The 24,437-nt window shown below is 40.3% G+C and overlaps 1 protein-coding gene across 1 annotated transcript; it reads left to right on the top strand.

Moving 5' to 3' along the window:
* Nucleotides 1–11,452: 11,452 nt before the first annotated feature.
* On the top strand, nucleotides 11,453–12,410 carry LOC129762104 (exosome complex component RRP46). Its single transcript, XM_055760090.1, has 2 exons — nucleotides 11,453–11,663; nucleotides 11,726–12,410. The coding sequence occupies exons 1-2, from the start codon at nucleotides 11,567–11,569 to the stop codon at nucleotides 12,283–12,285; spliced, it is 657 nt and encodes a 218-aa protein (XP_055616065.1). The 5' UTR covers nucleotides 11,453–11,566; the 3' UTR covers nucleotides 12,286–12,410.
* Nucleotides 12,411–24,437: the final 12,027 nt, after the last annotated feature.

Below are 24,437 nucleotides of genomic sequence, written 5' to 3'. Positions count from 1 at the left end.
CACCAATCACCTTTTATGCCCTCTGGGCCAAGCACAATGCCCTTGGGCTTACTAATGGCCACCACTTGGCCCGCCTAGTGCTACAAGGCAAAAATCACCAAATTTGATTCACACGCGACTGGCCGTCTGTCCGGCACCAAATTTACTCCTCGAATGGCTTCGCTCTTTTGTCCGCTTGACAGTTGTTTTTTTTCTCTTTTCTCCGAGCGGTTGGCAGTTTCGCCGCTGACATGGACGTGAAGCGCCGCGTTGCGTGTGCTGTCAGTCGAGCCTTCTCATAGAGACCCTTATTTAAGCGACGCCCAAACGTTACATAGCATACTGCAAGGAGCCCGGCGATTCGAAAACGGTTGTCGTTACCGGAAAGCACACCAAGCTCAAGGCTCAGAGCCTACTTCAGCGGTGGTAGCTGTTTATCCTTCAGGACAACGTTGGACCCAACGGCGAGGTTATCTAATGTTTCAGTCAAGCGGTAATCGATGTGCAGCGTGGCAAGATATCCTTTGTGTCAGTGATTCCAAAAGTGTGAGGCAAAAGATTTCCTTGTGTCATTGTTTAATCGGTAGCAGGCACAGCGTTGAGCAGACGGTAAATCAGGAAGTGGCTCTGCGCCAGTGAGAGTTCGTCAGTTAGATTGCCTTGAATTGTCGTGATCGGACGGGAGTGACGCGTCGATGAACAACCTTTTCATACAAAGTTCTGACTGCAAAGAGGCCAAAATCGGAGAGGCGCGGAGATGAAAGTAGCAAGAATCAGCGCTCAGCGTGTTGCAGATATTCTCGGTAAGACAATGGTTGATAGGTAGCATGATGGAATGTCTCTTGTCGATTAGTATTCGTGCAAATATTATACTCGAATTGTTCCGTCCACTATCTACAGATGTAGGGGGCGCAGCTTCGACTTTCTGTCCACCTGACTAGAGCTAGTGAGCTGTCGTATAACACACAGGCGGAGCTCCGGCATGACAGTTTGTCGGACAGAGTCGACGGAGTAAGGCAGCAACCCGGAGCATTTGACAAGTACTATAGTAATGATCGATGAAATTGTGTGGTTTTTGCTCAGCAACTGGAACGGCTACGGGAATCTCCGTGATTGCTGTTGAATAAGGTATGGTTTCGGGCCATGGCGATGTCTCGAAGTGCATTCACGGTGGTCCGTTCCACGGGAGATTAAAACTGCGGGATTGTCTTCTGATGGTACGTTTCGGCCATACGAATCGCTATAAATGTCTTCCAGCTCGAAGGCGTAGCCACAATTCAGTCGGGTACGATCAGTTCACAAGTACATCGTTGCGGAAACGTCGATACTGTCCAGAACCTTCGTGGGGAGTCTGGAGAGGCCACTGTGCTGGGCACAACACAAGACGGGAAAAAGTCACCGTTTAGATTGGTTCAACATTGGACTCAGCAGTGAGAAGACGTGCATGCTCCTGTAACGGAAATGGAGCGAAGATAGACGCATGCTTCATAGGCGTCCTCTGAAGATTTGTATTTATTTGGTCGAGGGTTTTAGAATCCGTGTTCACAGAATTAGTTTCAGTTTGCAGAATAAGTGATGGCTCACCGGAAAATCTTGATTTACTGACAAATATTCACTCCATGGTAACCGCAGAGGAACAATGGTAGAAAGATGACCCCTCTGATAGCGAATATCATATTAACAATCGATTCCCTTACAGATGTGGCTGACGTCTTTATTGACTGTTTCGAGTATGAATCACGAGAACGAGATTGACTTGCTACTTGCCCAAGTACCATTCAGTTATTCTTTGTGTATTTCTGGAGTTTCATGACAATTACATCTAAATTTTTAGGATGTAAACAATACACGTTAAACTGTGTATCTACAAAATTGGATATTTTTTCGTAGTTCATAGAGTCGTTAGAAATTTTGAGTGGTGTAATAATTAAAAATGTTTAAGAATATAATCTGATACCACTGTTTGAAGCCAACATAAATACAATTCATTCATATGCAAACATATCCAGACTGATGCTCTCGCCTGACAAACACTAGCAAAGCGTACACTTACGGATATAAGTGTAAACAGAAATATGCAAGAAAAACAAAATCGATGTGAGAGGGAGAGAGAAGGTGATAGATTTGTGATCGATGCTTCTCATTTCAACATACGCATGTTGTGCAAAACGTGATCCTGCCTGGTGAGGTGTGAACAAGGTTTACGGTGCGCACATTGATATGATGATCCTAATATGTTATTGGTCCTGTAGACACCGCTTGGTGAATTGCCCTGGAAATTCGAATACTGCAACGGTAGCAGCTATCATAAATAATATTTTATTGCACCAAACAAACATTTTCATCATAAAATATTTGATTAAAATTTTTTCTGTAGGTATGAATTGTTGAGTGTTTCTAAGACAATTGATGATGGAGAACTATGTTTTGTTCTGACAATTCGAACGCCACGTACCACTCCAGACGATTATAGGTTCAGTCCAAGTAATTATTTTGGAAAATCCTATCCAATGGACTCCAAACTCGCACTAAACTCGCTAGCAATTTGGATCCATTTGAATTCCTCGCCTTTCGTTCCGCCTCACAGTCATTAAATCGCAGCTCTTCCGATTTCCGTTCCCTCCCCTGGCTTCAGTACGATTCCCATTCCCTGGATTCGACGCGGTCTGTTCTTTTTGCCATTGGAAATTCTTAGGTCTGAATCGAGCGATCGACGTTCGGAACCGTGTGTGTGCGGTTGATCTTCTCTTTAATGCTTTCAAACATCACACGGCCCGAAAGAGGCACTTTGGATTGTTTTCTTCTACCTCTCTTCGGTTCACCTTTTCCCGCCTGCCACCCCCTTACTCGATTCGTAATGCCCATCCACAACTCCCGGACGGAGCTGTTCCTGTGTTCCTCTGTACTGTTAGCTGTTAGCTGCTGCTGCTGCTTTTTTTAATGCACACAGCGCCCCTTTGAAAACATTGGAATGAAGCGAACGCCTCACAAAAGAAGTACCGTCTTTCGTTATTCGTTTTTTTTGCTCTCTTTCTCTCTTGCCTTTTCCCCCTTGGCTCCTCCATACGGCTAATGCCGATGCCGCGCTGACGACGATGATGATGATAGGTTTCTTTTCTTTGCCTCCCGCATTCTCGACTGATTCTATACACAGCATCTTTTTTTCCCTTTCGATCTTCCTTCTATCTCTGCTTTGGAGTTCCACTTTCTTTGGTCATTATCTTTTTTTTTCGCAAATGTAGTTCTTCGTACACTAATACTTCTAATTGAAGTGCGGCGATAAATGATTTGGCAAAAATCAATGGCTTTGGGTAATTTGGGTATAGGATCTGGCTAATGTGAACTGTTTTCGTAGGCCAGTTATTATGAAACCGTGTCGGGATTTTTATCATCTTTCTTCTGATCGAATGCTTTTAATCTGGTAGATTTAACTCCCCGCTGTCTGTCGGAGATGGCTAGTGCTTTTTTTCTTGTTCAAATAGGTCGAGTGGAGCGTGTAAATGAAATTTGATAAACTCATCCGTCGATCGGGTCGGGAAGCTATTATGTTGCTCTATGGTGTAAACGCCTCATAGAAGCATTTTATTCACACAAGAATAGGTTCCCGAATTGAATTGCATTTCTATAAACAGTAAGACAGTTTAAGAGGACGAATTGTGTGTTGTGTGACTGCCAATGTCGGTGGGCAGCATCTGCATACAATACAAGGCTCACTTCAAAGTCTCTAATGTATCAGATGTATGGTATGATTGTTTTAAGGGGTTCAATGCACTAATTACACCTCTATCATGAATTTCGATAGGAATGGTTATTAACGAGTTGGCTACCATAACTGCTTAGGGGCTGTCTACATACAACTTACGGATTACGGAAATGTCCACCATTGTCCACGGTGTGGGGGGTAAGGGTTTAGCCAATGTCCACGTGGATACGTGAAAAAATTTATTTGAGAATAAAGCAATCACATCTATATTTAAACATGAACGAAATCTGTTTTTCATTTTCAAGAACTTTCAAACTTTTCTTCATGTTTGTTCTGCATATTTAACAGTAAAAAAATTGAGCTGCCTGATGTTTTTTTTCAAATACTTGTCAGTGTGAACACAATGGTACAATTCATGGTTTTTGAAGATGCTCAAAATGAAATTGCTATGGAAGTAAATAATCTAGCAATTTGGCGTCAGAGAACTAATCACAATGAATCTTACAATGGAAAGGATGTAAACAAGCCATTGTTTGTATTCTTTTACAAATTTCTATAAAACTCCATTTAATTGTATTTTTTCATCCAGTATTGTGCATAGATGTTCAATGGAAGTGGGGTCTGGGGACTGGGATGTCCTTTCAAGCATTTTAATCTTTTTGGACTGAAAATAGCGCAAAAGTTTCGCAACCTTGGAGGTGTGCTTGGGATCATTGTCATGTTGGTTAATATAGCCTTCAATATTCATTTTCCTGAGTGACGGTTTAAGTTCTCCTCCAAGACATTGACGTAGAACTCAGCAGTCTTCTTTACAACGATCTTGACGAGATTGTCCACCCCATTCAGCCCCAAACAAGCAGTGATCCTCCACTTGCTTGCTGTTGCTTGAGTAGGCTGGATAGCTCAGACTTCAGGCTGTCATTTCGTTGTGTTTTTTAACCTCAAACTTACTCTAATCGATCCAAACAATCTTCTTCCAAAAGTCAGTATAGCTGGAGCTTCTGAGAGGTAGCTGCTCGTTTATGCTCAATAAAACTCACATACTGCCTATTCTTCGGCAGTTCTATTCTTCTATTCTTCGTGCGATCAATCTACATGAGTTATCGATTGGGGTTGGAATTGGTAAAAATGTAGGGTAGTCTAGTATCGAAGCCCCAGTCCTATAAACCATGTAGAGGACTTCTGACTTTTTTGAAATGATGCTTTATTCTGTCGGAAAGCACGGCGGCTTTGATGCAAAAACGGCAGCAAATGATTCAGGAATACTTCCTATTGACATTCTTTGTTTTAAAGAGTTTTTAAACTTTTCAGTTCATACGCCTCTAAACCCTTGAACTCCTAACTTTTTATTCGTGTGATTGGAAAAGCCATTTGAAACAGTCGTTTCTAATAAATAAAATTAAATGTGAAATAATTTCGAAATGAAACAAGGGTGCAATCGAGGTGTTTATGAAGGGGGAGGGGGGAGTTTAAAATCTTGTTTTTTGTGTCCACGTGGTATGTGGACAGCCCCTTACGCGTGTACATTCAAATTTTTCTTCTTATGCGGTGGCAAAACGTTCCTAGAGGAACTTTGCCGCCTCAGCGCAGTATTACTTGCGTCATTTTTATTAGGACTTAGATGAGATTTCTGTGCCAAATAACTTTAATGTATTCTGGAGTGGCAAGTTAGTCAGTGCAAGTCGGAGGAAATTTCTTCGACAAAAATCCCCCGTCCAGAACGGAAATCGAACACGAACCCGCGGCATGATAGGTGTGACGCTAATCACTCGGCAACGGGAGCACATTCTCATACATACAAAATACAAATATTGAAATACAGGCTTTCCAGGTCCGGCTCGGAAAAAATGTCTTCTGTTGTTTCTTTACTGAAAACATCGAGGGGTTGTATCCGAGACACGACCGCTTAGGATGTAGGACTACGCAATCTATTTTTTGAAAATTGTTGGTATATCATTTCGGATATTATTTGCGAATACGTCGAAATTTCAAAAATAACTTTTTAGTAGAAAGTTCCGGGGACCCTGGAAAGGTTTAATGGCTTGCGTGGTTTTGTAGAATCATTTCTAGAAGCAACAATCCTTTCTTGCCTTTGCGAGAACAATACACTAACTGGTCATATATCGCAATTCGTTTCTTTATATCAATGCACGCATTGAAATGAGTATTTAACGAGAGCCATCTCCCGTGCAACAAGCATCAAACACGCGACTAACAGATGCACACAGTTACATAAAAATTAAACATCGCGAGAATGATCGTTTATGAAAAATCGTTTCTCGACTCTCGGTCAAAACCGTCAACAAAGCTAGCAGCACGAGAGCAAATACGAATGTCAACTAAAAGCGTAGAAGGTATGCTATTCACATGTAAAGGAAATGAACAATTTCTAAGCTTCACGCAACGGAAACAAGCCAAACACCGATGGCTAGAAGCGACCTATAATCATTTGCACTCTTCTATTTTTTCGGCTACTTTGTCATGGTTCGGATGGTTGTGTTAATTGCAAATCCAGATGCACTTCAAGTGAAATATTCGCTAGCGTTCACAGCTCGAGGGGAAACATAAAACACAAAACGAGCAGAATAAGTGACCTTTGTTGTTTCGGGCACAGAAAGATTCTGAGAATTTTCCTCAGAGGAGATGCAATACTTATACGCTAGCGACAGCTCACTTACTATGCAAGGGTGGAGTTTACTTCGCAAATATTCCCTTATCCCCCTTAGTTGTTTCTATTCTAGCGGCTGCATAATTTGCTCGTTATTGACAGCTCTGTTCGGGAAAGCACACAAATGGACAGAACAAATGTATGGAGAAATGAGAATGTTTCCAATTTTCATCAATTTAAACCATATACAGACTATGGGATTGTAATGTATAGCATATCAAACAAATCTTAGAAAATTTCCGATTCGATTGGTATGCAAATCGTTAAAATCCGTTCGCAGCAAAAATAGTTATTAACGTTAACTTTATTTCATAAAAACGTGACCTGTTTTCTGATTTGGCACCCTTAATGAAAGATGTAGTCCTACGTCAAAACCATTTTAATCAAGAATATACAGTATTGGACAAAAGTTAAGCAACTGTGCAATAAATTGATAATCACTGTTTATAGTTTGGACATAATCGGTGCCGTGAGTTTTGATATCATTCAAATGCCAAAATACGTGTAAGGAAAGTAGTTGTCAAAAATTAACTCAACATTCAAAATAGCCGCAATAAAATTGAACATGAAAAGGTTATCCGCGCGATGGGTGCCGCGTTTGATGACCGTCGACCAAAAACAGCGGCGCGTTGATGATTCAATATCCGGTTTGGCGTTGTTGAAGCGTAATCGAGTGAACTTCTCCCGACGTTTTGTGACAATGGATGAAACGTGGATCCAATACCACACTACAGATTTCAATAGGCAGTCTGCAGAAAGGGAACCGAAATGTTGGAAACTCGCTATACCAAGTGTATTGTCCTCGAAAGAAACTAGATCGAGATACTTGTCTTAGCCAGAAGCCAAACCTGAAAAAATGCATTGAGACAATTTAGAATTCTGCACGAATCTCTTCACTGTTATTCGAGCGTTTTCAAACACATTAGATGCTTTGTACAAAGGAAATCCATCCTTAATGGCCTGCGTTGCGCATTCAAGCTCCTTCTTCTTCTAACGTTGTCTGTCCACCCTTGGAGAAATCTCTCCATTTGTAATTTTTTCCCAGTTTTTTACGTTAAGTACATACAGTTTGGTGGCCGATCAATGAAAGAATGTGCAGATTGTGGATGCGAGGCCACTTCTTCAATATTAACGTCCACAGCCCCCATCTAGCTAGCACCGATGACGATAAGGTAGAATCTTACGCGCAGCTAGAGCGTGAATACGATCGCTGTCCAAAACACGACATCGAAATCGGCATCGGTGATTTGAACGCTCAGGTCGGCCAAGATGAGTAGTTCAGACCGTTAATTGGTAGGTTCAGCGCCCATCCGCGAACCAACGAAAACGGCCTAAGACATATCGATTTCGCTGCCTCCAAGAACATGACCATACATAGCACCTTCTTCCAGCACAGCCTCCAATACCGTTACACCTGGAGAACACCACAGCAAACAGAAACACAAATTGATCACGTTTTGATCGACGGTCAGCACTGCTCGGATATCATCGACATCAGAACCTTTCGTGGCGCTAACTTCGATCCAGACCACTACGTGGTGATGGTCAAACTGCGTTCTAAACTGTCTGTCGTCAATAACATAAGATACTAGCGCTCACCACAGTAGCACCTACGATGACTACAGGAGCCGAACATTGCTGCAACATATTCGCAGCGTCTCGAAGCTGCGTTGCTGGAGGTAGACGAACTGGATGCTGCCCCCCTCGATGATTGTTGGAACACATTGAAAGCAGCAATTAGCAGCACAGCAGAGACCGTCATCGGGAATGAACAACGAGGACAACGGAACGAATGGTTTGACGACGAGTGCCGAACGCTCCTGAGTAGAGATGGGCGAGCGCTCACGGGCCGCTCATTCGAGCCGGTTCGTCAGAAAGAGCGTACGATCCACGGTTCTTTAAAAATGAGCCGCGGCTCAAAACGGTTCAAAATCGAATTGTTGTTCAGAAAAGAACCGTATTTCTTTTAAGAGCCGGCTTATTGGTAAAGAACCATGGATCGTACGCTCTTCCCGACGAACAGTGGCCCGCGGCAGTGCGGAAGAAATATATGTTTCCCATGCTGCTTTTTAAGCGGTTTTATTTAGCTGTTCGTATGTTTGTGAATTTCGGCAGATTACATATTTCCTGGATCAGACGAATTAGTAGCCTAACCAATATTGCTAGATCCTCGCTTCAAGCAGCAAGGTTTTGGGGATAACAGAAAGTACAACTATGCACACCAGTCGTTGATAAGGACGCTAAAAATGACATCCATAGAATACACGCCTACAAAACTACCACAAATCGTTGGTGATTAAGCGCGGTCATCTGTATGAGAGGAGTTTGATGCATTGGTTGGCAATCTTCGGAACAAAAGTACCCCCGACTTTCACGTATATTTGCAAAGTGGATTCTCCCAGGCACATCTCGGGGGGAACAAAAATACTCCCGACTTGCATGTATATTTGCAAAGCGGCTTCCTACAGGTACATCGATTTTGAAGTCTGTGTTGGGGAAACCGTATATCGGACCAATCAGAACTTTACAGTTAGAGGGTTTAGATAACGCTTGACATTCGACAGTTATTCAATTGTATATCTCATGAAGAATAAAGCGTTATTAATTGTGATAGACGCATAGAAATATTTCCTATCAATTGATGCAAACATCTTTTCGATCTGTTAAAAAATGTTCGAGTTGCAAGCATTCGAAATCTTTCATTTTTTCCTGCATGGTCTGTTCTTAGGTTTTCATTTCACCCCCCATATACTCCGGTCAGACGTAGTCCCACGTCAATAAAAAAATTGAAAGGGGTTGTATCTAGAACACAACCGCATATTTTCGACGTAGAACTCCGCAATTATATTATGCAATCCACTTGTTTACCACTTCGAATATTATTTTAGAATGCATCGAAATTTCAGTAATAGATTATGTTCTCCATTACTAACAAAATTTGATGGACGTCTTTTTACGTTTGATATGATGCCTAGGACTACCAAAATATGTGAACGGAAGAATTGTCAAACGATCATTGTATGTTACATCTCCCTCTGAAATTATTGCACATCTCATGTTTACGTAGTACCGCGAAAGTTCATTCACCTCTAGTATCTGAAATGACGATTTTCCAGGTTTCTCAGTTTAAAAATACATTTTAAGGAAACATATTCCGGTCTGCACAACGACAAGCAAGTACAAAAGTACTCAACACCGAAAAATACCCCCGACTTGCATCTATTTGCAAAGCGGATTCCCCCAGGCACATCAATTTCGAAGTTCGTGTTAGGGAAACTCAGCTCAGTGGGAAAAATACCCCCAACTTGAATGTTTTGACAAAGCGGTTTCCCCCAGGCACATTGATTTTGAAGTCCGTGTTGGGGAAACACAGCTCGGTGGGAACAAAAATACCCCCAACTTGCATGTATATTCGCAAAGCGGATTTCCACAGGTACATCGATTTTGAGATCTGTGTTGGGGAAACCGTAAATCGGGCCAATCAAAACTTTGCAGTTAGGGCTTTTAGATAACGCTTGACATTTTAAAGTTATTCAATTGTTCATCTCTTGAAAAATAACATTTTATTAATTGTGATAGACACGTAGAAATATTTCCTATCCATCGAGGTAAACATCTTTCCGATCTGTTAAGAAATGTTCGAGTTATAAGCATTCGAAATACGGGTAGGGTTAGCACACAAATCGGCAGAACAAATGTATGGATAAAAAGGAAGTTGTTCCAGTTTTCATGAATTTGAACCGTTTAGAGATAAGCAAACTGTATTCTATAGCATATCAAACAAATCTTAGAGAATTTCCGATTCGATTGGTATGCAAATCATGAGAATTCGTTCACAGTGAAAATAGTTTTTAACGTTAACTTTATTGTATAAAAACGTGACCTGTTTTCTGATTTGGCATCCTTCCTGAAAGATGTAGTTCTACGTCAAAAACGTAAAGAAGAATTCTCGCGTAACTTTTGAAAAGGTCCAATGTAACATTTTCGTCAACTCGAGAAAAACGAAGTAGAAGACCCAAACATTATCCCGCGAATTGTCTTAAAAGCTTTCGATCTTTATCGCTACTTTCACCACTAGCAGTCAAGAATAACTCTGAAAAACCAATCGTAACTGTTGTTCCGTGATTTGAGATTAAAGTTGAAGAGTAAGAGCGAAAAATGTTACATTGGACCTTTTGACTGCCCGCATTTGCACATTGGACATATTACGTTGCACGATAAGAATTTGAAACTAACTACTAAACAACAATCCAAATAACAGCATTTCATTCTAAAGGCAGATTATTATTGTTATCACTCGTCTAATTGCACTAAAATCGGTAACAACACCTGTAAGAAACAAAAACTCAAAACGACTTCGTATTGTGTTGACTGCTTTGTTACTTCGGACGTTTCGGGCGTCGGTGAAAAGAGGCGTCCGAAGCAACAGCCGGGCGCATAAAACCCGAATCTGTACATTGGATATTTTTTGTATCGGCGATAAATAGATGAAGAAGATAGATACGTGAACGATTGTTTTTGTAATACATTCAATGATTGAAAACTAATAGCGTGCATCCATTAACTCGATTTTTTTACATTTGTTACATAGGACCTTTTCAAAAGTTACGCGAGAATTGTGGTGGAAATATATCAGAGAAACCCAAAGTAATATTTTTACTATTCTCTGCACTGATTATTGTTTTAAACCTTATTTTTTACGTCTTCCATTCTTTACACATACGAATAAACCAGTTCTTAAAAAGAGCTGTCGAACCGCTCAAATAAGCCGCCGACAATTTGTTGTTATTGAGCCACTTTCAGTAATGGCGGACATAATTTTGCCGTTCATAATTTCTTACAATGCCGTTAGCTATATTTTATTTGTAAATCATTAGCATTTACTGAATTTACCGTGGTAAAATACAATTCAAAGCTAGGCTTGTTGCTTGTTTAACAATTGAAAAATAAATTTGTATGTGATTTATTTTCATGTTCCCACTAACGTATGTAAATCTAATACACTACACTCTAATTTTAGAATAAGTTGCAGTTATTTATTACAAAACATGTGCAGAATTCATCAATCGGGTTGCCCCTTGTTTTTACTACTGTCAAAACAGAGGCATGTGTTTGGAACATAAACAAAACAAATAATTCAGTTGTGCTTTCCCCGAGAATTTGTATTGCTCTCAGATGTGTTCGTAACATAAATTGGCGTAAATAACCTAAGCAAAATGAGTCCTGGAGAAACAACGGATAATTCTTTGCGGCCGATGCTATGTGAGCTGAATATTTTGACGAGATCCGATGGATCCGCAATGTTAACGCAAGGTATGCTAAAACAAAAATACGCTTCCAATGGGATAAGCATTTCTCATTGTTTATCTCCTCAGGTGAAACAGCCGTCGTTGCGGCCGTAAATGGTCCGATGGAAGTAAGAATGCAGCACATGAACGTGGAGAAGGCGCACATTGAGATACACTTCAAGCCACGGTTCGGATTGGGCGGTGTCAATGATCGGCTGCTGGAGGATCTTATCAAACGTACCTACGAATCCGTCATCCTGACGAGTCTTCACCCGCGAACGGCGATATCGATTCAGATTCAGGAGATGCAGGATCGTGGAGGACTGGTGGCATGTACTATCAACGCGGTTTGTCTGGCACTCATGAACAGCGGGATCGAGATGAAGCACCTGGTGGCGGCGGTGCATTGTGTAATTGACGAAAAGGGCCACATTACGCTCGATCCGGATGAACTGCAATCGAAACATCCCCGGGCCAAGTTTACCTTTGTGTTTGAGAATGTTTCGAAGAATACCGTGTCGATTTACACCCATGGGAAGTTTACCTTGGCAGAGTATCACGAGGTGTTGCGGATGGCGACCGGAGCGGTTGAGAAAGTGTTTAATTTCTACGGGGAGATTATTGCGAAGCAGAGTGAAGGACTGTGAAATAAAGTGGTGTTGTAAGGATAGATTGTATAGCTTTATTACTGTTCAATGAATAATATGATATGAATTCTATGACTGCCGCTCCATGGCTTATATTGCATTAAATCCCCGTCTGTATTTGTAAACAGTAAACAGTTTTTTCTCTAATTAAATTCAATTTATTTCGTATTGGATGTGGTACTACAATGTTTGAAAGTTTGAAGTTATAAAAGTCACTTTATCTTTGCAGATTCGGTTTCTAAATTGGAGCGGAATCGAGATTTCAATTGAGAATTATGGGAGCCTTTATGAATTGAATGTAAAAAAAATAGTAAAACAAAGCTTTGATATAGCTATAATGGGAAAAACTGTAGTAACGTAACGTGTTTCGGGTGTCAAATGAAATATTGGGCCATATTATAGAAATCAAGTCGATAAGAAATTAGCTAGTTAGCTCTATTTTACTATTATAGATACCGAGCAATTCGATAGCATCGAGCGAGTGAAAACAATCGGTGCAACTATCAGATTTTTTCGAGTTATTTGGTTTGCTTGTTGCGTATCTTCAGAGAATTATTTTGTTTTGGTTTGTGTCTCTGATATTATCCTATGGGAAACGTTCCAGAAACGCTTAAATATATGCAATTGCAACACATGAAATTCGAGCTCGGTAAGAGATTATCTCGATTTACAAAAAATCTTCATCAGTCATCAGAAATTTCAGAAAATTTGAGTCCTGATTGACATATTATTTTCAATTTTAACGATTTTTGATCGTTTGTCAACTCTTGTGGCACATGTCTTGAATTATGTTTATGAAAACCGATGTCAGAATGCTAAATGTTCACAGAACGGTCCCGTTTCGTTAAAGTCACGGTGGATTTTTCTTCAAACATGTACCGGAGACAAATTCAATCCTAGATTTAATATTCGAATATTCAATTCGTATTTAAAATCCAAGGTTGAATTTCCATTCAAGAATTCGGAATACAATTTCTTTCAAAAAATTGCTGAATCCTCATGAAATGTCGAGATTCCAGATTGAGTTGAGTTATTTTTTTTTCGTGATCGAGTTTCTGAACACGGATTTCATATTCACCTTCCACATTTGATCTTGCATATTGCGCTCGTGATGCAGCTTTGGTAGCAATAGTGGCGTCGAAAGGGGGGTGGGGGGTGGTGTAGGAGGTGCGGACCGCCCCCGGGTGCACACCTTAACAAATATTAGGCTGTCAAAAAAGTCCTGCGGTATTTCCGCGAGGTGTCGTTGTAAGCGCGTAGTTCTAGTTGTATTCATTGTATCGAGTACTATAGCTTGTTGGAAAGGTATTTTTGCGCGCTATAATATAGTCCTTGACAGTGTTTTGTTTGGTTAAGTCGTTCGTGAGTTATAGTGTCGCAAATATGGAGCAAAATAAAGAGAAAATCCGACATATTTTACAGTTCTACTATGACAAAGGCAAAACTGCATCTCAAGCTGCCAATAAAATTTGTGCAGTTTATGGACCCGATACAGTTTTCATTTCCATCGCACAACGATGGTTTCAACGTTTTCGTTCTGGTGTAGAGGTCGTCGAAGATGCGCCACGCTCCGGAAGGCCTGTCGTCGAAAATTGCGACAAAATCGCTGAATTAGCCGAGAAAGACCGGCATAGTAGCAGCCGTAGCATCGGCCAAGAGCTGGGGATAAGTCATCAAACCGTTATCAACCATTTGAAGAAGCTTGGATTCACAAAGAAGCTCGATGTATGGGTGCCACACACGTTGACGCAAAAAACATCTTTGACCGTATCGACGCATGTGAATCGCAACAAAATCGACCCGTTTCTGAAGCGGATGGTGACTGGCGATGAAAAGTGGGTCACTTACGACAACGTGAAACGGTCTTGGTCGAAGCCCGCTGAAGCGGCTCAGACGGTGGCCAAGCCCTCATTAACGGTCAGGAAGGTTCTGCTGTGTGTTTGGTGGGATTGTCAAGGAATAATCTATTATGAGCTGCTTCCCTATGGCCAAACGCTCAATTCGGACCTGTACTGCCAACAACTGGACCGCTTGATGGTAGCACTCATGAAGAAGAGGCCATCTTTGATAAACAGAGGCCGCATTGTCTTCCATCAGGACAACGCCAGGCCACTCACTTCTTTGGTGACGCGCCAGAAGCTCCGGGAGCTCGGATGGAAGGTTCTTTTGCATCCGCCGTATAGTCCGGACCTTGCACCAAGTGACTACCACCTGTTTTTGTCCATGGCGAACGAGCTAGGTAGTCAGAAGTTAGCCACAAAAGAGGCCTGTGAAAATTGGCTATCCGAGTTTTTTGCCAATAAGGAAGCGAGCTTCTATAACAGGGGTATTATGAAGTTGGCATCTCGTTGGGAACAAGTCATCGAACAAAACGGTGCATATTTGACTTAAAACAGATGATTGTAACTAATTTTATGAACAAATGAAAATTCAAAAAAAATACCGCAGGACTTTTTCGACAGCCTAATATTTCATCATTCGGCATACATCGTATACAGATAGCGAAGAGGAAGGGGGTGCAACCAGACACTCCCGCCCTGGGTGCGAAAGCTCCACTCGGCGCCACTGGGTAGCACTAAAACAACACTAGGCTTTTGCGACATTTATCAGCGATCTTCAATAAATTTTATTGTTTAGTCTATCAGTGTGCAATCGCTAACGCACACTTAACGAAGATGAATTGGAGCCATCTACCACTCAATTATCCCCAAGCAAACTATCCATCCTATACAAAATATGCAGTAATAGCTAACTTCGAGCCGCCCGCGAGTAATTGATTTTAGAATTCGAGTCATAAGGAAAAAGGTTAATATGTTAAAAAGAGTTCGGCTCCTTGAAATCAACGAAACTGAGCCACATGGCCACATAGCCCTTTTGAAGGCGAATGTAGAAGCGAATAAAGTTGAAAATTCCATAAAATATAAGCGAATAAAATTTCAAAATTTCAAAATTGAACAACATTTAATGTTCAATTCTCTACAATAGGGAAAATCAAGTCAGATGTGATAGAACTTTTGTTTCAAAACTAAAGGGTGTGTCACATCAAATTGCATCACGGAAAAAACGCTGTAGAAATTCGCTCAGTAGACCGATCCTTTTGAAAATTTTAGACAGTAAAATAAAAACTATTAAACAACTTTTGGCATTTTCTTTTTATTCATACTTCGAGCCCAAGCCCGTATGCTCGCACCTTCCTCTTTACCCCGTCCATAAGGTTCTGTACAACGTCAGGTTGTAGTTTTTTTGAACAGAAGTCCATTTTCTCTTGAAGTCCGCCCCCGATTTGACAAATTTTGGGTTCTTCCGGAGGGCCTGCTTCATAATCGCCCAATATTTCTCTATTGGGCGAAGCCCCGGCGCGTTGGGCGGGTTCATTTCGTTCGGCACGAAGGTGACCCCGTTGGCTTCGTACCACTCCAACACGTCCTTTGAATAGTGGCACGAAGCGAGATCCGGCCAGAAGATGGTCGGGCCCTCGTGCTGCTTCAGTAGTGGTAGTAAGCGCTTCTGTAGGCACTCCTTAAGGTAAACCTGCCCGTTTACCGTGCCGGTCATCACGAAGGGGGCGCTCCGCTTTCCGCAAGAGCAGATCGCTTGCCACACCATGTACTTTTTGGTAAACTTGGATAGTTTCTGCTTGCGAATCTCCTCCGGAACGCTGAATTTGTCCTCTGCGGAGAAGAACAACAGGCCCGGCAGCTGACGAAAGTCCGCTTTGACGTAGGTTTCGTCGTCCATTATCAGGCAATGCGGCTTCGTCAGCATTTCGGTGTACAGCTTTCGGGCTCGCGTCTTCCCCACCATATTTTGCCTTTTGTTGCGGTTAGGAGCCTTCTGAACCTTGTATGTACGCAGGCCCTCCCGCTGCTTGGTCCGCTGGACGAATGAACTTGACAAATTCAGCTTATTGGCGACATCCCGGACCGAACTTCTCGGATCACGTCTAAACTGCTTAACTACGCGCTTGTGATCTTTTTCACTGACGGAGCATCCATTTTTGCCGTTCTTCACCTTCCGGTCGATGGTTAGGTTCTCGAAGTATCGTTTTAGTACTCTGCTGACCGTGGATTGGACGATTCCCAGCATCTTACCGATGTCCCGATGTGACAACTCCGGATTCTCGAAATGAGTGCACAGGATTAATTCACGACGCTCTTTTTCGTTCGACGACATTTTTCCAAATTTACGAAAAATTGACAGTGAAACATGGCCAACGTGATCTATACACTCTTATCTGACTATAAGCGAAAGCTGAAGATATAATTCCTAAAAATTAAATTTCTACAGCGTTTTTTCCGTGAAGCAATTTGATGTGACACACCCTTTAGAGCCCGTATTTCCTATTTTCTATCTTCCAATCTCCTCCTCGCCTTTCTCCAGAAGGGAGAGGATGCTGTACATGCCAGTCGACTATGATACATGGGCTGAAAAGTCTCGGAGTTTTTCGACAGATGGCGCCATTAAAAATGAACTAGATTCATTACGAGAGGTTCAACTGTCAGTAGCTTATGTGTGAAGTTTCACGACATTCCGTTTATTTGATCACAAACTACAGCTGTTTGAATGTCACTATCTGAGCATTCGTATAGAAAATGGAAAAAGAGGAATATCATATTTTGATCAAACATTGTTTTTAGATTGGGAAATCTTCTGAACAATCAATGCAGTGGTTGACGAAATGTTATTCCACTTCAGCGCCTAGGGAGAACAACAGTTTATCGGTGGTTGAGTGAACTTGAAACGAGTCATAAACAAAAGTGCATCAGCATGTCAGCCCCCTGCTCATTGGTTCCGAAAAGCTAAGCTGGTTTGAGCTATTGTGTCTCCCCGTTTCAACGTTCTACGCAATGCTTTATGAGCAGGGTTCTCAACCATAAGCAGATGTCAAAACCCGACTGTCGCCGATTTTGCTCTCTGAGAATCGTAATAATCTTCAAACTGAACATCTAACGATATGGACGACCGTGTAACGTGAGCCCAATGGAAATAGGTCAGGTTCTATGTCGTACGTAATAATAGGTCGAGGACAGTAACCTCACAAGTAGCACCACGCGTCGAACGATAAGCTCCTTTATCTGCTCACTAATCGATGGAATTTTTGATAGGAGATTTTACTATCTCAAACGAGTCAAACGGAAACCAAAAGTGAGCCGCTATCGTGGAAAACAATGGAACTTGCGATCTCAATATAATGTAAAAATCCATCATTTATAGGCATCTGGTTAGTATAATTCCGCACGTGCCGGAATAAATCACAGAAGCCTTCATACTCATGTTTAGTAACCTTTTGACTGATTTGAGATAAGTAAATCTCGTATCTGATATTTTAGAGCAAAAGAGTTTCACTGTGATGTCCAACAACAAAGTTGATTCCGTTACTAGAGAAAAAATATAGGAGGTTGTGTCCAAGACACGACCGCATTGTTGACGTAGAACTACGCTGTAGTTTAATTCAATTCGTTTGTTTATAACTGCGAATATTATATTATAATGCTACGAAATTTTAGAAACAACCATTCTACCAGTTTGGTCTCCCTGAAATGTTTTTTTTTCTTGTAGAATCATTTGACGATTATTGTTTGATGATTCATTCTTGTCCTCTCAGAACAATACATGCTCGAGATAAGCGCAGTTATCATCCTTAGTGGAGAAAGTTTTGCTATTGACAAGCGAAACCAAATCACATACAAAATTCCAGAACTACATTTACTTCCTGGTGACTAAATAAACGAAATAAACTCTTCCTGTTAATCTCAACAACCTCGAACAGAGTAGCACTGCTTCATTATGATCAAGATTAGCGCAAATGCAATCCTAGTTGAAGGGAATTTATTGAATAACTTGGTATTCACAAATAATTTTTTGGTGCTCGACCTTAACACCTGCTTCACCATAGCGTCAGTTCAATGCATTGATGCAATGTCAAAGGCACCAACGAAGCCTTTATGATGACAGAGAACAAACAATGTTAACTGCTTGGAAAAAGGCTGAATGTTTGCCTCAGCAGAGATTCATTACTAATAGCCTAGCGTAAATATTTCCATCCCGCTATCTCTCCTCCTTGTTTATATTTATCATTATAAATTGGGTTTCAACGTAGCGATGATGCACTATTTTACGGGTACGGGTTATGAAGCATGCACGTACGCACACATGTTTATATATCGATGGCTTGAAACAGCTAAATATATACACTCTTATCTCTGTTTCGTACTTTTCTCAACAAAGCCCTTTTTGTTAATATTGCCAGTCTAGATTGACTTAGCCAAATCACAGGCAAAATTCCAGAACATTTATTTACTTGGTGAGCCGACGATAGCCTAGCATGATGATTCCCCATACAATTGTGTAGCTCAAAACATTAATGCAATGGCGTCAGTTTGATGCAATGATTGCGTAGCCAGAGACATCAGTGAGTGAGTGATTTGGTCGCGTCAACAGCTCAATCCGAAACGAAGGCATGTGATGACGCAAAACAAGGAAGAACAAGCGATATTCATTGCTTTGAATACAGAACGATACTGAAAGTTTGCCTTCCTTCCTCACTTGATACTTTAAACTTCTCCAATTGATTCGTCTGTAACCTTCAAAAAGGCTCTTGGAAAACTTCACTTTATCCACAATATTACCCCTCCACCCCAATTGCCTTGAGAAAGGCATTCGATCCCTCGCCGACTAGCTCGCCCAGCAACGATGTTGTTTAGTCGATTTCCTCACGAAGAATGAAAGTTTGCCTCAGCGAGATCCACTGTTTATACTCAAGGCAAATATTCCCCTTCATTCTTCTACTTTTCCTTTGTTCACGGCGACTTCAAATCCTACGATTTCCCCTTCATTGGTCGTCGATAAGTTGCTCGTTATTGACAGCTCTGTTCGGGAAAGCACACAAATGGACAGAACAAATGTATGGAAAAATGAAAACGCCTAAAGTTTTCATGAATTTTAACCATTTACAAACCAGGGGATTCCAATGTATAGCATATTAAACAAATCTTAGGGAATTTACGATTCTTTTAGTATGTAAATCGCTAAAATCCGTTCGCGGCAAAAATAGTTATTAACGTTAACTTCATTTCATAAGAACGTGACTTGTTTTCTGATTTGGCACCCTTAATGAAAGACGTAGTTCTATGTCAAAAAATGTGAGTTATTTCGGAAACAATATTCTTTCATTTCTATACCGGGGTGTAAAATCAAAGTTTCAAATACGAAAGCGTTACGCCGGAGACCGGGATTTTGAGCGTTAATAGCTCCTAAACAACTGAACGAAATGGTATGATAAACATTTCATTCGGAAGATAAAATGTTTACGCGTTATATACTTGTTACTTTTTGATCCAAAAACTTGTTTCAATAGCCTTAAAATTGCTTTCAAAACATGCTATTGAAATCACCAATCGGTATATAAGCGAGCGCCGCTAGGAAATCCGCTCGGGAGGGACGAATGACCATCGGGTTAAAGTCCCTTAAAACCAAAAACTGAACTGAACTGAAATCCACTCAGTTATAATTGAACAGTGATTGGAGCATGTTGTCACTGTTGTGGTGAAACTAACTTCGTTCATCATGAAAGCGCTGATGAACGGTGTCACCAACAGCCTGGAGAGCAGGGTTACCATATCTACAGAATAATCTGTATTTATACAGATTTTTTAGACTTTTTGAAACCAAGAATCTGTAGTTACAGATTTTTTGGGTTTCATACAGAATCTACAGATTTTTTAAAATAACGTTCCAATATTAGTTATGTCTGATGTCAATCATATTTTTTCCCATCTCACATTTTTTCCATATGGTGTTTGAATCAGTCTGAAAGAGAGTCATTCTGGCATTCACATGTAGCGTGACGCCCTGCTTTCTCATGTTTGATCTAAGACGGAAAGATGCAACAATCGATGGCATAGATGGCGCTAGCGTTACAATAAAAAATAACACTGTTTTTTCTTTTAGCGTTTTAGGAAAAGTAGTGTAGGCAAATGATGTTGTGACAATGTAATTTGCAGGAAAATTTTGACTAAACGATGAAAAAGGGTCATTTGTGGTAGGTTTAGTGTTAAAAAACTACATAATAATATTCAAAATATTTTAGGTTTTCAGTATTTTTATGTTTCTTGAGATATTTCTGCACTTGCTTAACCAAACTTCCATGTCTATATACCATTGAACATACTTGTTTGAAGAGCCGTGGGTAGATCTGGGTTCAGGTTTCATTTTTTAATTTATGAGAAACAAGCATTTGAAAAACAGTTATTTTGGAGCCGTTGTCACGGCACAAAAATTGAAGGCTTGAAATGAGACATTTAGAGAGGATGCTATAGTTTTGTTCCAGTTGGAATCGAAAAATGTGAAATACATCCGGCAAGAAAATCTTCAATTTATTCATCGGTGACATCATCTGGTAGTGCTTGGTAAAAAAATGGATGAAGCATACCTGCAGGCAGAGATGCCAACCTGAATTTTCTGAAATGATCATGATTTTTCATGATTTTTTGTACTCTTTACATTATTCGTAATAAATATACTGGTTTCCATGCCAAAGTTTTCTGTCATGATAGTTCTCCGGCTTGCACTTGTATATATCTTACATGTAGTTAAACTTTGTACTTAGCTTTTTTATCTGTACCCTCAATTGTTTCGTGGCTTCCCAAAACATTGCTAGAAAATTTCACGAAACCAGATTGTCTGACGAATTTATGAAATTACAACGAGATTGAGTTTGATGATCAACATTGCTTTATTGAGGATATTGTATATGTAGAAGTATCCCCAGGGTTATCAATGTAGGAATACGTCTCAGAGTGTAAAATTACTCAAGAGAATATTTTTAAATCCACAGTCAATTAAATAGATTTTATATGTAATTTGTTCGTCTGATTCAAAGTTGAATACACTTTAATGATGGGGCTATGGCAAATATATCTATAACCGTACTAAATATCATAAAAATTAGGAAAAATTCAACAAGTCTTGCTCTGCTGATATGCTTTCCTCATTCGTTGAGTAAAGATTTATTCCAAAGCATGGATGATGAATTCAGTGAAAATTTGAATATTGATTTCTCTGCAACTGACTGTAGTGATGCTGTAGGTTCCTCGAAAGAAATATAAACGATCAAAAAGTCAGACGAAACACCAGCATTTCCGCTTATGCGAGGATTTATATCATGCTTATTAATCCTTTTACATATCCGGTCTTTGCCCGAAGGATGGAAGACATAGAACTATGGATATAACATTAAATTATAATGCTTTGATTGAAAATTATGTTTTTGTTTTCCCAAAAATCGACATTAACTTTACGGATAACCCAATATGAGCTATCCTGACTTATTCCGATTTTTATTTTCATTCTTCCAGATTTTTTCAAATTATAGTTGGCAACTCTGCCTGCAGGCATAAAGTAGACCCCGGGGGTCTTCGTAGCCACTTGGTAACACGTTCGCTTACTAAGCGATCGGTCGTGAGTTCAAACTCAGGGCCCTCAATTGATCATCTTTGGTTGTTATATAATAACTACGTCCACGCAAACATCATCAGCGATGGAGATCGATCCACGGTCGAAATTAGATCGATTCATTCATACAACTGCTCTACTCTGCAAGAAACATCGGGCTGCTGTTCTATAAATAACCCAACAATGATCAATATCAACCTAGGTAGTGCGGACTGAATCAAAACGGCTGTCAAAAAAGATCCAATTGAAATGTCAAAAGAGATCCAACGATCAGGAGTGTTATTTTTCTTATGATAATCAACACTATAAAAGAGGTATTGTTGTCAAGGGCAAAAATAATTAAAATTATAAAATGAACGAGCTACATTTTTCCGTCAATTGCTTAATTAACCATTGCATCTCTGAAAGAGCATCTCAACCTTTTACTGAGCAACGCATTTTTAATCTCCCCTCTCTTTGACATAACGTTTTTTCCGAACGAAATAAAAACAAACGAAGTCAGAGTCACGTAAATGTTTACTCCTGCGATTTGAAAATATTCGATAAAAAGTGGAAGGAAGAGATGCCAGATGATTTTTGAAAAAAGTCTGTAAAAACATGTGAATGTCTGTTAAAAATGTGGAAAAGTCTGTAAAAGTGTACAGATCTATAGAAATTTTTTTAACGTTAATTTTCACATATTCATTAATACTTTATACATAGCGATGCACGTAAGCAGGCGTCCCAAAAGTACTGCATTTTCATTACAGTCGGTATGAAATAAAATCGAGACTCACTGTGTGCGCGCTACATTCGCATACAAGCGACAAAGCACGAATGAATAAAATAAATATGTACTATAGCAGACGGTGCTTCGTCGAATTTGTCTGATTTCTCGGGCCCGATCGTAGTGAGCCAAACGTACTGTTAATTTTCCATTTTTTCGTGTCTGCTACTCCATTAATTCTGTCGCTGTAACAGTCGCTCACGATGCGATGAATATCATCGGTTTACCCGAGTTACTGTCAAATTTGACTGTCGCAAGAAAAATGTCATGACCAAGAAATCGCGGTCGTAAAACAAGCCTTTATTTTATGCGTTTGTGCTTTTTCACCAGTACGCTCTGGGATGTGGTTGTGAGCACAAGTTACGTATATACAGAGACAGCCGATTCAATTTTAGATCGGCTGTATCGAGAATGATGTACTGTTGGGATGGCCGAATCAAGATAGGTACACAAATGAGCAGCAATTCATAGGAGAAAAAAGCACGGATTCCTTAATGATTCTAGGCGAGAGTTTCTTTGTTAATATATTGATGACATCGGGAAATACTCAGTGTTGGGAATGTTTAGATTTATCCTCCAAGTAGGAAACTAATAATTGTGGTGACAGATTAATATATAACAATGCATTTTTGGCCTTATTTCGATCAAATCAATTTCAAATCGCCTCAATAAACACAAATGAAGCCAACTTTAAACGTTCGAAAACCGATGGATTTCAAACAGGCTCAGTACAATTTTTTTTTGAGGCGAACCAGCCCAGGAGGCTGAAAGTCTCTTCAATAAAGAATTAAAAAAAGGACATATTTTTTATTATGTATGGTCCTCATGACCTAGTGGTTTGCGTGGCGCTTGCCACGGGGGCTTCGAGTTCGATTTCCGTTCGGGTTAGAAATTCCATCCGAACGATCCACTCTATCGTTGCTCCTACTCGCACCACTACCCCCAGCTTCACTCTCATCTGGCCATGCATTTGCACCCGCGAAACTTTCATCTACGCTAATTCCACCCACAACACTTCCTCTCGCATTTCTTTCAACAGATTCTTCCCTGTTGCTCACACTGCTCACTTGCTCTCCACATATGATAGCCGCGTCATCGACCAACAAATAATTTTTTTCCATTTCGGAATATGCTGCAGAATTCATCAGAAACTGAAAATTATCTTCCGTTTCAAAGCCTACAACCTATAGTTTGCGAATGAGAAAATGAATAAAATACTGGTGAATAAAGAACACACTTTTGTAAGCGAACGACGTTGCATAATATATACAAAGACACCCGACATCATCAGCACGAGGGAAAAAAAATCATTCACGACAGTAGCAATGCATTTACGATTGCATTCCGAATCTACAAACAACATGACTAGTTAGCAACCAGGCCTGTCGCAGACGAATGAACAAAATACTCACATATGGAAATGCAGCCGTGTACAGCGCACGACAGTAAATATAAATGTCGCACGACATTTTCACTGTGTGATTGTCGTTAATAGATTGATCTAACGACTGTTACGGGCCAATGATGGTGACAGTCGTCAGAATACAGTCGTGGTGCGGTACATTTGGTACCCCTGCACGTAAGATTGTATTTTATATATATATATACAGCCATTCCATACCAAACCAATATAGTGGTTCTCAGATCTTCGTCAAAAGTGGTAATTTTGTTCTTTATCGCAAAACATTAAACTCGTACTTTTTTTATTTTTTCATTAGGGTGGCCATTTCCATTTTAGGGTGATCCAAAAAATTATTTTTTCCGCTTTTTCAAAAATGACTTTTTTCAAAAATTTATAACTTTCGAACCACTTAACCGATTTAGATGATCGACATATCAAATTCAAGCCAATGAGCTTTAATTGAGAAATATTGAACTTGCAGATAATATGGATCCTATTTTCGCAATTATTGATTGTAGTCGTTTTTAATGT

Source organism: Toxorhynchites rutilus, chromosome 1, assembly GCF_029784135.1.
Source record: "Toxorhynchites rutilus septentrionalis strain SRP chromosome 1, ASM2978413v1, whole genome shotgun sequence".
NCBI classification, from domain to species: domain Eukaryota; kingdom Metazoa; phylum Arthropoda; class Insecta; order Diptera; family Culicidae; genus Toxorhynchites; species Toxorhynchites rutilus.
This window is presented reverse-complemented; position numbering and strand designations above follow the sequence as displayed.

Bases quoted from the DNA above. Each gene is read 5' to 3' on its own strand.
- LOC129762104 (XM_055760090.1), top strand. From the start codon at position 11,567: ATGAGTCCTGGAGAAACAACGGATAATTCTTTGCGGCCGATGCTATGT. The intron at 11,664-11,725 runs GTATGCTAAAAC...TTATCTCCTCAG, and splicing joins ATCCGCAATGTTAACGCAAG to GTGAAACAGCCGTCGTTGCG.